The sequence below is a fragment of the Accipiter gentilis genome, chromosome W (assembly GCF_929443795.1).
Source record: "Accipiter gentilis chromosome W, bAccGen1.1, whole genome shotgun sequence".
Lineage (NCBI taxonomy): Eukaryota > Metazoa > Chordata > Aves > Accipitriformes > Accipitridae > Astur > Astur gentilis.
In genome coordinates this window covers 5,494,610-5,509,336 of record NC_064918.1, presented here as the reverse complement: position 1 = coordinate 5,509,336, position 14,727 = coordinate 5,494,610, and the positions used below count along the sequence as shown (strand labels likewise).

Below are 14,727 nucleotides of genomic sequence, written 5' to 3'. Positions count from 1 at the left end.
AGTAAACCACTAGCATTATCAAAACATAGGATATTAAAATGATTATTTGTTTGTAAATTGATTACTTGGTCTTAGTTTTGTCTTCCTAAGCACACAATGTAATATTTAAAATCAAAGCTAGCTCTGTACTTCTTAAAACCTTGTTTTTCCATTCTTCTTAGCTTAACAAGAGTCAGAAGTTACATAGTTAAAATAGCCCATTAAAACAGGCAGGAAAAACAGAAACAAACTGCAAATTCACTCTTCACCACACAGCACAAAAATCATGGTCACAGCTTCATATTTAATGTGGAATCACTTTAAGTATACAATAGTTCAAAAGATCCAGAAACTGGTTAAGAGTTAAAAGCCAGTAGAACAAAAATACAGGAAATCCAAAATACATCTTTGACCTTTTTAATGCTAAATTTTAGGGTCACATACCTGAATAGACAAGTTAGCTTTATGAGGAAAGAAACTTTGGTATGGAGTTTGAACCAGCCACGTGAATAGCACCTGTAGCTTTCAAAATAAATAGTAATGGTTAACTAGACACCATGGCAGCAAGATATCCTTACCCTTTTCTTAAGAACAAGCACACGCTTGGAGTTATGCATCAAGGCTGGTATCATGGTTTAACCCCAGATGGCAACTAAGCACCACACAGCCGCTCGCTCACTCCCCTCACAGTGGGATGGGGGAAAGAATCAGAAGAGTAAAAGTGAGAAAACTCATGGGTTGAGATAAAGACAGTTTAATAGGTAAAGCAAAAACTGCATACGCAAGTAAAGCAAAACAAGGAATTAATTCACTACTTCCCATCCGCAGGCAGGTGTTCAGCCATCTCCAGGAAAGCAGGGATCCATCGTGTGTAGCGGTTACTTGGGAAGACAAATGCCATAACTCCGAATGTCCCCGCTTCCCCCCAGCTTTATATGCTGAGCATGACATCACATGGTCTGGAATATCCCTTTGGTCAGTTGGGGTCAGCTGTCCTGGCTGTGTCCCCTCCCAACTTCTTGTGCACACCCAGCCTACTTGCTGGTGGGGTGGTGCGAGAGGCAGAAAAGGCCTTGACTCTGTGTAAGCACTGCTCAGCAATAACAAAAACATCTTGGCATTATCAGCACTGTTTTCAACACAAATCCAAAACATAGCCCCACACCAGCTACTATGAAGAAAATTAACTCTATCCCAGCCCAAACCAGCACAGCTGGACAACAGAATAACTAGTGTAGTAATATTTTTTTAAAGTAGTTTTAAAGCACATGTTAATTACTGTATTTCTGATGCTGAAATTGGTAAGAAATCTTTCCTACAATGAGAAAGATTTCCTTTTATTTGCTAACCACTAATAATCACTCCTTTTAAAATTGCACTCTGATGCTTGAAGAACAGAGTATTAAAATTTTTCTTTAAGACTCCCTCTATTTTTCTAAAATATTGTATTTTTATTCCACAGGCCCATGCTGTTAGCAGTAGGTGCCACAAACAAAAACATCCCCCTACTCCAAGAGCTATTTATTAAAAAGGTCAAAGATATATTTGACCTCAAAATGGAACAAAAGGGGATTTTTGATAAATTGTACCAGAAATCAAAAATTATCTTTGTAATATATGATACTCTCCTACAGCCATTGATAAAGTAGTTACCAGAATGTTAGTCTATGTTAATCTGTGCATTTTATGGGTTTGCAACAAAGCATAATACACATTGAACAGAATGAGTGAAACTTCAGTTTCCAGCATATAATGAATTTTAGTCATTTAATACATTTTAGTCTTTATTTGTGTATTCCACTGTAGTGCTGCAACAACAAATCACACCTGTGTACCAGAGCATACATCAACAGTATGATGTAACTTTACTACACCACTGCTATATTTAGCTTTTTGAAAGAGACATAAGCATACACTATGGCCACATCAAATAATTTTCTGGGTTTTTGTTTTGTGTTTTTTTTTCTCTTTGATACCCTTCACTTTTTCAGTCATACTTCACTTTTTAAAATTTGAATTATTGGAAAAAAAATCACAGAAAGTTTATACAGGAATAGCTATAAGGAATAACCTCACAGGCACTGATATGACAAACATTTTGAGGGCTGAGAGGCATTAATATCATGTCAACAAAGTTAACTGAAAAGAATGACTAACTTTGTCTAAATGGGAAATGCCCACTTCTGCTTGTAAGTTGAGAAAAGAAATTCAGAAAGTTATTTTTTGGCCTTGCTATGTCACAAAGTCAATCATACAAAGACCTACGCATTTAACCTAAAATGATAAAGCCGTTCTATTAAAAACAAAAACATCATGCAAAACTTTAATCAATTACGCAGCTGCTTTAAAACTGTTGCAAGACCATACTGTATATATTAGCTTTTATACTGCTAATGCACAACTAACAGCAAACTTGATTAAATTAACACAAATTTGTCTTAATTACACCGTTATATCAAACTAAGGAGACAAATGCCACAAGATTGGCAAAAACATTTAATTCTGAGCACTCAAATGGCAAGATAATTATGTGTTGTAACCCCTTCACATTTCGGGGGAAAAAACCCTCCATTATCCTGCAGTCTCACTTTACAAAATAAAGTCCTGTAAGATATTAATTGGGAGGGGAACAGTTTATAATATCTAACACAAAGTAATTTATACAACTTGTGTCAAAGGCAAACAAAAAAACTTCTAAATAAAAAGTCAAAATACACATAGCAACAGAAGCACAAATGCTGCATTAAATACAGTCAAGATAAGAAGACAATGCACTTGTTAATAAAAAAATACAAAAGAGACAAAAAAAGAAGAAAAGTTACTAAAGTTAGCAACACATTTAAAGAAAATGCAATGAGAAAAAAACCCTCAAACTATTTTTTCCAATTACAACAGTTTCCATTTGCAGTCTTTCCATCCATAACTTGTCTGATACAGTACATCCATTAAAATATTCAGAATCTCACAGAAGAGCTAGGTTGTTCTCTTCCAAATCTAATTACTGAGTTGGTTTTGGATGTTCTAAACAGACATTATTATGTCTGTTTAAAAGCAAGGCAACAAATGGACTTTTTATCACCTTTGATCTTAGCACTGATGACAAACATTTTTAAAAGTTATCATAATCTTTTTTGTCTTTTTTTCCCTCTGCTTCAAATCCATCAACCCCATCACTGTCCCTTCTCCTTTTACGATTATTATGAATGTTGAAGCGTTGATTCATCTGTGGTAATGGATCCATTCCTAAAACTTTGTGTATTTGACGGAATGCGAGGAGTCTCAGTGCAAACTAGAAAAAGGGTAGAAAGAAGATATTTCTGTTAGAAACAAATGTCAGTTTTGAATACTTCATCAAACAATTAATGAAGAACATTAGTGGTGTATGATATTATCCTTAGCTCTTACTATCCCCTCTTCCTTCTCCCAACAAAGACAACACAGTAAAATGTGTATGTCGCATTTGTTGCTTCTGTACAAAGTATATCATCTTAGCTTAAAAATAATATACATGTGTTTTAGCTGCTGAACTTGCACTGAAGCAGCCAAGGCTTGTCACGTGTCCCATTATGCATTAGTAATCTTTAGCAAAAGGATCTAATGAAGAGGTAGGGGCAGTAACATCTTAAGCTGCAAGCGTGAATGGTCAGTACTGTAAGTGGATACAATAAATATTAAAAATTAAACTTACACAGATTTATTTATAAAACATTAAATGCCAATGTAATTTTAAATCTAATAACATGCTGCTGTAGAGCAAGCATCTTTACGGATATATATAGATGGGAGTGCTTCAAACTTTTCAGGAAAATATGTTAATTTTAGTGCAAAAAATAAACACTATTATATATCCTCTGTTGCGATGTTTTCATTGCCTAGCTTAAGACTGATCATTTGAAAGACCGGACTATATTCTATGAAAGGAAAATTCATGTCCATCATATAGCTCCATTTAAAAACAAAACCAAAAAAACCAACCCCACCCAAAAAACCAGCCACCAAATTTAGTTACTTCACACACACTTTTCCTTACCTGCGCACTTGAAGTAATATCCTCTCGTTGCTGATCTGTCATTACAGCAAGTGTATCAAAAGGATCTTTCTCACAAGGGTCCAGAAGGCCAGGACCACCTACAACAGTTAGGCTAATTAGTAGCACATCTTTACCTTATTTCAACCAAGATTACAGATATTACGTTAGTTAAGCATACGTATACGGACACTGGTCAAATGCAACTTGCCTTTAAGGATGATTCCTGAAGATATACACTCAAAAACTCTTCTCAGTGCATCCCCAGGACTCTGTGGTCCAGTAGCGCTGCTAATTGCTTTTTCCACAAGCAACTCCATAGCCTAGACCAACAATAAGAAAATCCAGCTAATTTAGAAGATTGATTAAAACAACAACAACAAAAAAGCTACTACTGTTCAATACAGAACTTCTGATACTGGAATGTTGAAGAACATTACACATCACAGAACACTTTCAGTTAAAATGGAAAAAAACAGATATTTTATAACGATGAATAAAAAGAAAGCTGCTGCAAGATTAACACTGAGTACTGATGCTGATATGCTTCTTCTCATCACAAGTTGTCCAAAAGTTTTGTAGAAATTTATACAGTAGTAGCCTACATATGCAGGTAGACAACTTGTCCAGCCATTTTTTGAGAGAGCATGAAACATAGTAGGTCACTGGAGTCTGTCAGCCACATGAATAAACAGCACACAGTATGAAATGATGAATTTGATTCATCTAATGAAATTAACAGGATGCTACAGAGAAAATTTTTTTTCCTACACGAACACAGAAACTTAAAGCATCAAAAATTTAATGACCTTTTAACATTTAAGTGGTTACTAGTTCTTCAGTTTAGCAAAACTGAAGTTCACAGCAAGTTTTTTCCTGGATATAGGCTAACACTAACTGAGATGTTAAAACAAGTGTAAAAAAACCTTGATGATAAACAGGTTTTCTAAAATTTACATATTATTTGATATTAGTTAAAATGGTTTAAATTATTACCTGCATTTTAAATATTGGGGGTTTTCTGTGATTTTTTCCGTTGTTTACCTTTATTAGACTCTATTTTTTCTAGAGAAAGCTATAAAAGATATTTGGAAAAGTAAAGAATAGCTTTCCTTAGCTTTTTCAGCATTAAATGGATGTTTCAATACCACCTCTTTGGCAAGTTTCATTTTCAAACAACATATGTCTCTTGTTTTTTGGTGGGGTTTTTTTTGGAGTTTGATTTTTGGTTTCTCTCCCGAGTTTACAGTTGTTCAAATGTTGCCTTTTATTTTCCAAGAGTAAATGCCTATTCTAATGCATGCAAGTAACTATAGGCAGTGTTGATTACAGTCCTTCACTAAGGGTGCCCACTCCTTTCTATTTTAGCTCAATTTAACTGACAAATTTCATTTCTTGAACATGGTATTTCCGTACTCCCACTGTATCATTCAGGATCAAGCTTTTGAGTTTTAGCAACAGTAATTTAGTTGTTTTCAAGTATGAAGCAAAATACAGCAGGAAAGAAAAAAAGCAGATCATGTTATTGCATTTATTCAAGTCTAGTTCTTTTGGATCCTCATACAATACACTAAAGTCCACAACATAATCCTAGGAAAATGTGAATTATGATGCCCTGGTGTTTATGTGCACAAAAGGCTGGATTTCAAGTTTGGGGGGTGGGGAATCAACCTTGAATATTAGTTCCTTCTAACTTGTAGGAACCTGACAAAATTCTTCTAATTTAGTTTTTATTTTTAGGTATATAAAAAGGCTGATACTAATGTCTGTGTTTAGACTTCCTAATATTTTCTATTATTACAACTACTTAAGCTCTTTTTGAAAAGTTCTAGCATCTCTTTGGCTTGTAACAGGCTTTTAGCATACAGGTCAGGAGAAGATCTGTATCCAGAAAAATGTATTTCTTCTATCTACGAAATTTCATCTGTGACTGTCAGAAATTACATATATTTAAAATCACCATTTTCATTCTGTCATTGTTTTTGTCAGTAAGACTTTGCCAACAGGCCAAAAGAATAACTGACTACACAGACTTCAATGTTGATTCATGTCACTGGCAATGCATCAGGTACCAGGAGCAAGCCAGGAAGCACTTTTGGAGAGAACTGAGACATAGCTAGGCCTGACACACTGCTTCATACCTCTCTTCCCTTCTGGCTGTACCTTAGAACAGATATGAGAAATAAGAGAACATTCCTTGTTCTTCATCTATGTGCCTGTTGTGTGTTGCAATAGTTCTAAGGATGTTTTTCTAAAAGTATGCCAGGGTTTATTCTTTGACAATTCAGTATCATAGTGATATTGAGGGTACTTACATACTACTTAGCTTCTTTTAAGCTATATTTGTACAGTGTATCTTTCATGAAATGTAACATGGAAACTGGAACTTTTTTTTACTTTAAATATTTAAAAACCAGAAATAACTGCTCCACATTTTTTCCAGAAGCAATAAATATTATCAGAATAAAATCATCTGCAAGCTTAGTACAGTTGTAAAACATTTCTCATTGAAATAATTTTAACTACTGTAACTGTCTTGACAGTGTTAGCGCTCTTCCTGCCAAAACTGAAAAGTCTACATTAGGAAGCAGCACAGTGCAACAGGATTTGGTCTATGAAACAAAACAGTCAGAGCCGAGTTTACTTCCACATATATACGTTGCAGAGATTTTGTTTCAGACTAACTTTGTCCAGTCCACAGATTGAACATCTGTTAATATTCAGAGCACAAGTTGCACTCCTGGAGAGCATCATTTAAGACAGTTGATATAAAAGGAATGCTCCAAGAACACTCAGCTGCAAGAATTGAGAGAGGTAACTGGGTACAACCTAGAGATCTGTTTCTAAGTGACACTGATTAAAATGCTAATGGTGACACATCCACAGACTAGTACTGTGGTATTTCATCTTGCAGAAAGGATATATTAATGATCGCAAGAATTACTGTGATTTATTCTTTTAAGTAGCCTTTCTGTTATCACAGAGCTATCTGGGCACAGCTGACATTATTTTCAATCAGTTTCAGTAAATTCCAAGCAATTCAGAGTAGGTAGTTAGAAAAAAATATAGATTCTTTTATACAAAGGAAAAAACCCGCTAAAATCTAGAATAAGAATGTTACCCACAAAGAATTCAAAGGAACAAGAAAATTCCCTTTGAAAAAAAATTCCAGCTCCAAATGACAAAACCTCAGAAAATTAACTTTTTAGAGGGATTCTGGATCATTTGTTGGGGGGGGAAAACCCCCAAAACCCAAAAAACCCAAACCAACCCCTACATTACTCCTTGAAAAAGTCTACATCTTAAAACTGTAGTAAGGCTTTCCTATGCTCTGCTTGCAGTACCATGTGCATTAAAAAGACTCATTCAAATGAACATTACTCACCCAGCTTGGAAAATCAGACCAAGTTGGAACCCGTTGACAGAGGTCACGAAGAATACGTATGATAACCACACAGGACTGCAGACCATTAGCTCTAGCCTTGAGAGCAATACAAAATCAAATTAATTAATCCCAGTACCTACAGCAAATAGGGCTTGTTGAAAGACTAAAACACCACTGTTCAATGGAAGCTCAGATACAAGATTGAAACAAATCATTCTACAACTTTACTCCATGAGCTTCCATTTACAGCAGTATTTTATACAGGGTTAGTAATTTAAGGTGGTAGAAGTCAAAGTGCACAGGTTATACAAGAAAAATATTTCTTGATCCCCTGTACACTTTGACCTACGTTCACTTATAACAATAAATACAGTATCTTTCTATATTAGAAATAAAAAGAATAAAGTAAAGGTTTAAGAAATAGGTATAGAGACTGAAAGGTCAAGGGAATCTGTTTGGTTTCTTTATTGTGCCTTTGCCAGAATGCAAAGTCACTAAACCAAACAGTTGCTTCTTGCCTTTCATTCCCTACGCTTAATACATTTAAAGAAATAGGAAAAAAAGTCTTAAACCTAAACACAAAGCTTTAAACACATATTCCATTATTTAAAGCAAAGTTACTCTGCAGCCTTATGGAATATATAACAAATACACAACATATGATCACCCCAAGCGAATCAAGCTTTCAACATCGCTTTCTCAATGACCAGAAAAGAAAAAAAAAGTCCTGTCAAATAAGCAATAACTGCACAAAGCAGTTCCTCCATACTCAACCTTCTACATTTAAATTTAGGGACCAGAAAAATATTAAGTATTATTAGCATGAACAACGCTGAGTGTTTTTCACACAGTTAAACATTTATATTGCAACTGAACTAATCTCTCATAAGGCTACAAGAAGAAAGTAAAATGATGTTCCGAACCTGGAACCACTTAGCGTGGCGTAGAGCAGCCAGAGCGTCAAGGCATTTTTGCCTGTCCAAGACGTCCGGTGGGTCTTTCACCATACCCGAGGTTACATCTAAAATGGATTGAATTGGCAAAATGCAGTGAGGAATGGGTGTTTGACCAGGTGAGCAAGACAGTTCCTTAAAGTAGCTTCAATGTCACACATGCCATTTAAAGTTTAAACACTTGACTAACAAATGTAAATGTTCAATGAAAGCCATTCAATTAGGATTAAGGCATCAACCCAGTATGAAGATCAAGAGCATATTATACTTTAGCTCTCAGGTTATTTTCAAATGCATTGCAGATTATGCAATGCAAAATACTTCATTATTTAAGCTAACACTGGAAAAACACATATCCCCTAAAATTAAACACTGAAAGAAGGATGGTTGGACACAGTGCACCAGCACAGAGAACACAAGACAGAAGAAACACAAAAATCCACTTTAACCAAGTAGAAAGATTCAAACTTAGTTTCTTATAAATTTTAATGGTCATGTGTTATTTGGGACCTACTCTTTAAAAGGAAAATTAAGTATATAAAAAAAAATCTCAAAAGCACTAGATGTTTAGTAATGATGTTATTTTTATCATACCTTAAACTTACAATGGAAATGATTTTGCTTTAAGAAACTTGACTAGAGGAACATGAAATGCTCTTCAGTATTAGAGTTCCATTACTTTCTAGTACCCTCTTCTCTTATTCATATAAATAAATTCCTCAGCCCATGATATATGTACTCCAATATCATTTAGGATGCAAGGAAGGATCTGAAAAGGGACTGCTTTACTTAAGATTCAGCAGGAAAAAGAAAAGTAAGGAAAAGTTTAAAAAACAAAGCAGAATGACTGAAAGACAAAGAAAATATAGTAGATCTTGTATATTTAAATGTTCAGAAAAGGATTAATTAAATTACCAAACTGATTGCTTTGTTAACAAAAAGGAAAAGACCACAAGGCCCTTTTGGAAGTGGTTTAATCAATGAAACTGGAACCACTGAACAATATGAAATGGTATCTTTGGGTTACTTAAAAATTGTAGGGATATAATGCAATGATCAGCTTTAAAAGTTCTTTGTTTTACTAATTATGAAAATGGCTATTGTGACTAGTGACAAAGTATATCGGTAGCATAACTGGTGATACACTAGATAAAACAAAAGGAAAAGCCCTCACTCAATGGCACTCATTTCACAGGAGCTGGCTGCATGGAACAATATAGTTTACTCCAGCAAGATATAAATTTAGGTAAGTCAGAGAAAAGGAAAGGAAAGGGGAAAAAAAAAAGAAGGAAGGGGGGGAGAAGGAAAGGGGGGGGGAAAGAAGGAAAGGGGAAAAAAAGGAGGAAAGGGGAAAAAAAGGAGGAAAGGGGGAAAAAAGGAGGAAAGGGGAAAAAAGGAGGAAAGGGGAAAAAAGGAGGAAAGGGGAAAAAAGAAGGAAAGGGGAAAAAGGAGGAAAGGGGAAAAAAGGAGGAAAGGGGGGAAAAAGAAGGAAAGGGGAAAAAAGAAGGAAAGGGGAAAAAGGAAGGAAAGGGGAAAAAGGAAGGAAAGGGGAAAAAGGAAGGAAAGGGGAAAAAGGAAGGAAAGGGGAAAAAGGAAGGAAAGGGGAAAAAGGAAGGAAAGGGGGGAAAAAGAAGGAAAGGGGAAAAAAGGAGAGAGAGAGACTCATAAAACGTCAGCAAGGAGAAGCTTCTAGAGATGCTGTAGAGAGACAGCTCTGAAACGACCTATTTATACACAAATGTAAAATAAATAGTAGGATACTTTACTGTACAGAAAACTATGAATGAACACGGTGCTACAACTTTGCAATATAATCATTAAATTTATCTGAAGTGCTACATTCAGATTTGGGCTTTTTTTTTTTTAATAGGAAAGTCCCGTTGCTCTGCACAGGGCTAAAAGGGGGAGGATTTCAAAAGAAGAACAAAGCTGAGAAGAACATAGGTATCTTCTCACACAGATATTCAAACTTATGGACTATATGTTAAAGTGGAAAGAAGAAAACCTGCACTAATGAGGCATTTACAGAGCAAATGTAGACATTTAAAGCAGTATTTCATTTAAAACAAAACAAAAAAACCTCAAACCTATACAAGAGAGGTGCCAGGTAAGATAACTGATGAAACAAGTACAACTTGGATATAAAAGACAAGGAGTACATTTAGAGAAAACCCACAGCAGGTAAAAAGAGGCAAAGTAAAGTTGAGAAATTAAAAATAAAAATATGGCTCTGTTGGGTCTAATAGCCTAATCAATCAGTTTTTTACATTCTTCTAAAACTAATATGCAAATAGGTGACACTGTGCAAACTTTTATCACAATAATTCACTACATAATTTGAAACTGCAATTACTTCTAGCTCTGAAAAACTTCAATTTGGAAAATAATTTTACTAAAAAGAATTACAGTTTAAGTGCACAGAAGAGAATCTTACTCAGTGCTGGAAATGTTGATCTAAAATGTGCTACTAATAAATATTATATGAATACCCTTGAAACTTAAAAAGACTAAGTCAGAAGTTGCAAGGCACCTATTGCACTGAGAATACATTGACTAAAAAAAAACATATCAAGGAAACTCTTGTAATACTTAATCTGTGGATTTTTGCATATTTGACATTGCAGGATTAACCCCTTAAAGACTATTTAACTAAATTCAGATGCTTAACCTACTACCCTGTTAAGCTAATACAAAAAAAAGAATTAATTTACAAAACACAAGCACAAATTCTTACCCTATATAACTTAATTTATTACTAGCTTAATTATAAGGGGTTAATCTTCAGTGAGACATGCTGTGTCCACACTACCTCTTCATTAAAAGGTATATCAAGTTTGGTAAGTTTTATTATGTGAAATACATTTTACCCAGTCAACTATTTCAAGACTAGTGTGAACACTGCTTAATTCTAGGAGAGAGACAAAGACAAAAAGAAAAAGAAACAAAACCACACAAAGTAACAGTAAATGCTAGGACTATGTATCCAAACCCCCTCCTTTGTAAAGCATGGCAGGTGTGACACTGAGCTTTAGAAAACCTTGGTCAAAAATCCTTCCAATGTCTTGGCAAGCCACCCCTGACAGGAATCAAGTCCCTCTGTTAGAAGGCTTTGGACCGGGGCTGTTAGCTAAGGATTAAAACACACACACACACACGCACACATATACGCGTTTATAAGTATGTACACTTTGTTTGCTGAAGGAAAGATTCCACAGCAGGGGTTAGAGCACTTTACCAAATCTGATATATTCAAACTGTCAAATGCACAATACTGTAAGGAACAGTAGATATGCGGTTAACAATTTTATTTCACACTGGTTTTGGGGGTTTTTTTAGCCTTTTATCATGTAATGGGATTATTACACATCAAACATGATTCTACTCCACATGCAAGTCTCAGTCTCATCTTTACTCAAACTGGTTCTTCCAGTAAAGCCTTCCTTATCACCTGAACTAGCTTCCCAAGCAGGCTAAAAACAAAAAACCAAACTTTAAACCATCTTTAAACCACTGTAAGACACAGAGCATGAGAAGCTGCAGTAAGAAAAATCACAAATAAATACTATTACTCTGCAGCAAATAAGCAGCAGTCTTCATAATAAGGCCTTCTTTGCTGCAATAATTTGGAATTCAGTCTTCTATTTGCTCTAGTTTCAAGTGTGAACTTTTCTGCACATCCTTTTTATACTGCTCAGTGTCTTGAAGAGAAATCTAACTTGATTTTGCTTGCCTAGAGGCAGTACTGCATTCAGCAGTGAATAAACTCACAATGATCATTTTAACTCAAGTGTGGGTCAGACAAAAATACAGATTTGTTTCCTTTAGGTGGCATAAGTTAAGGGATTGATCATAGTAATTTGAAATTGATTTTCTTTTTAGTCTACGTCATAGAATTTTAGGCCAGAAAATTGAAATTGAGTATTGTGACAGGAATCAATACTGCACTTTTGCATAGTACATTAAGAAATAAACGTGGGTTTTAAGGTTAACTTCATTTAATGGTTAACATAATTTAATAATCAAATCTTTTAAGTTAAAGTATTCTTTATGAACTTAAATAATACGTGAAGTCTGATTCAGCACAGACAAACCAAGAGTCATGTTACACTTAGATTGCCAAAAAACAAGTAGAACTGGTTGGGTGTGACAGTAAGTACGCATAGAAAACCTTTATAGCTAGGAATAATATGCACAGCTTAAAAATCATGTACAAAGCACTCTTAAAGACTCTTCAGAAGTCATCCAAACTAGAGAATGTATCTTGAAGTTCTTCTTTCTGATTGTGTAGGACGACTTTGTTAACACAGCTTGCTTACAATACACTAGTCATAGCTACAGAACATTTACTAATGCAATATAAAAACCTCAAGTATTTTAAAAGACGCATAATGATGAGATGAAATAAAAAAGCCTCTGTGGCTTATATAAATATGTATATACACAAGCACATGTATACATACATACAATTTTTTCAACCTGCATATGAGAAGTGTTAAGATAGCCTCAGATTTCCTAACTGTAGGTTCACTGTCAAACACCAGAACCCTGTTTGTCATGATCTCTTTCAACTATGAAAGTACAGGATTAAAAGGAAACAAAAGTTAATTTTATCTGACCCATAAACAAAAAGAACCAATGTACTGCAGACATTAATCATGCTTGTTGGCTTAAAAGCTTTTGGAGCTTTGAAAGTGTTACAGAACAGACCCTAAAGCAACACTGCTGGCACCAGAGAAACTGTGAACTTCAGAAATGTAATTTGATTTACAAGCTCCACCTTCTGCTTCAGCTCAATGACAAAGCCATTTCTTATTGTACTAGTCTGTTTTTGCCAGTTGGATAGAAGACTGATTGTAATACCAGGAGCCTAAACATACTCAAAAAGCACTCCAGACCAAAAAGCAACCTCAGAGAGCTGGGGGGGAGGGAAGAAAAAAATCACATAATCTTTTAAAGTTAGAAGCACTGTTACCATCAAAAGTATTATAAAAGTGCATTTTAAGTGGTGCTGCTATTTGGAATGTATAAGTGATGGTAATACTGATCCAGTTTAAACCCAAAACCGAGTGATTTTTCTAAAACCATACAATCTTTCTCTTAGGGCAAGACTTCTCTAGAAAGCCAGTTTACAGCCACTTGCTATAAAATACTTGGTTTTCCTTTCCATATAATTTTTTTTTTTGGGGGGGGTGGGGGGAGACTCAAGTTTGTACCTTTTCCAGAAAGCTGAGGTTGGACATAAAGTTAGAATTTTAAAAAACTAAATAAATGCATCATATAAGCATTTATTTTAACCAACTGTTCTCTACCAAGACTGGTTTTTGAAAAACAAGGTTTTGATCAAATACATTAGTTGTGCCAGCATGTTGCCTTCTAGGACCTTAATGCCACCTTAAAGCAGAACAGATAAACATATAAAAAAAGGTGAGAAAGAAGTAACATCTTTAACAACTTCCCAACCTCCATCCCTCATGTTCTCCTCCCGAATGACTGGAGATGTCAGTGTGATAGTAACTTGCATTTTGGGTTCCACACATGAATTCAAAATTATTGCTGCTTCTGGGACTGCACACTTGATATCATATTTCTCAGGACTTATTACCTAAATATCAAGAAACAGAAATTTCTATTAGCATGTGGTCAAAAAAAGTATGGGGAAGAAAGTGGATTTCAACATAGTCTTTTTAATAGACAGAAACACAATATAATTATATGAAGCAGATACCTCTGTATTCAAAGAAACAACAGTATACGCAATTGAGAGAGAGAGATGGACTTGCATACTGTTTCCAAATCATTAATGAAAATACACAGCAGTCACCAAGCACGCAGAAGAAAAAAAACTACCCATAAAGGAAATTCATATACTAAGTAAATTACATAACAAGAGTCTTGACAGTGTTTGAGATAAAGAAAAGCCTCAGTGCCACTTAAAGTGCCAGTTGGATATATTTCTCATTGGAACATAGGAGCCTTTAAAAAGCACAAAAGATGCAGTGGTGGTTCTTCGAGCTCACAGTTACAGGATGGGTACTGCTAGGCACATTCTATACTTGGCTGTCACAACATCCTCTGATGAGAGCAAAGGGCAAGATAAACACCAGGGGAAAAAAAAAAAAAGTAAGAGTAACTGGTTATTCAGAATTGCTTCTTGCAACTAGATTTAATAATTCTAAATACCCCCAAAAGGAAGCTGTAGGCACCTCTATCACCTTCTTCCACAAACTAGAGGGACAAGTAACTTCTCCACAAAGCCAGACCAAGATGTGCAGTTTTTAAATTTTCTTCTGTTCTGTTATTTCAAACAAGAGCAAACCCAAGATTATTCTCTAATTAATTTGATCCTGCTAACGCTTCTACCATGCCACTGATTCTGATGAGCA

General features: G+C 35.1%; 1 protein-coding gene across 3 annotated transcripts in view; it reads right to left on the bottom strand.

Moving 5' to 3' along the window:
• Window positions 1-1,643: 1,643 nt before the first annotated feature.
• The window catches only part of LOC126035244 (zinc finger RNA-binding protein-like), a 48,389-nt gene continuing 35,305 nt past the window's right edge, over window positions 1,644-14,727 (bottom strand). For 2 of the 3 annotated variants that reach the window (XM_049793532.1, XM_049793533.1), the window contains exons 15-20: window positions 13,805-13,946; window positions 8,315-8,412; window positions 7,392-7,487; window positions 4,218-4,329; window positions 4,010-4,107; window positions 1,644-3,268 (exon numbers count right to left, since the gene is read on the bottom strand). In XM_049793532.1, coding sequence (XP_049649489.1) covers window positions 3,089-3,268; window positions 4,010-4,107; window positions 4,218-4,329; window positions 7,392-7,487; window positions 8,315-8,412; window positions 13,805-13,946 — 726 coding nt within the window. In that variant the 3' untranslated portion in view covers window positions 1,644-3,088. Of the gene's footprint in view, window positions 3,269-4,009; window positions 4,108-4,217; window positions 4,330-7,390; window positions 7,488-8,314; window positions 8,413-13,804; window positions 13,947-14,727 lie in introns of those variants that run through there. The other variant, XM_049793535.1, reaches the window with a different exon arrangement.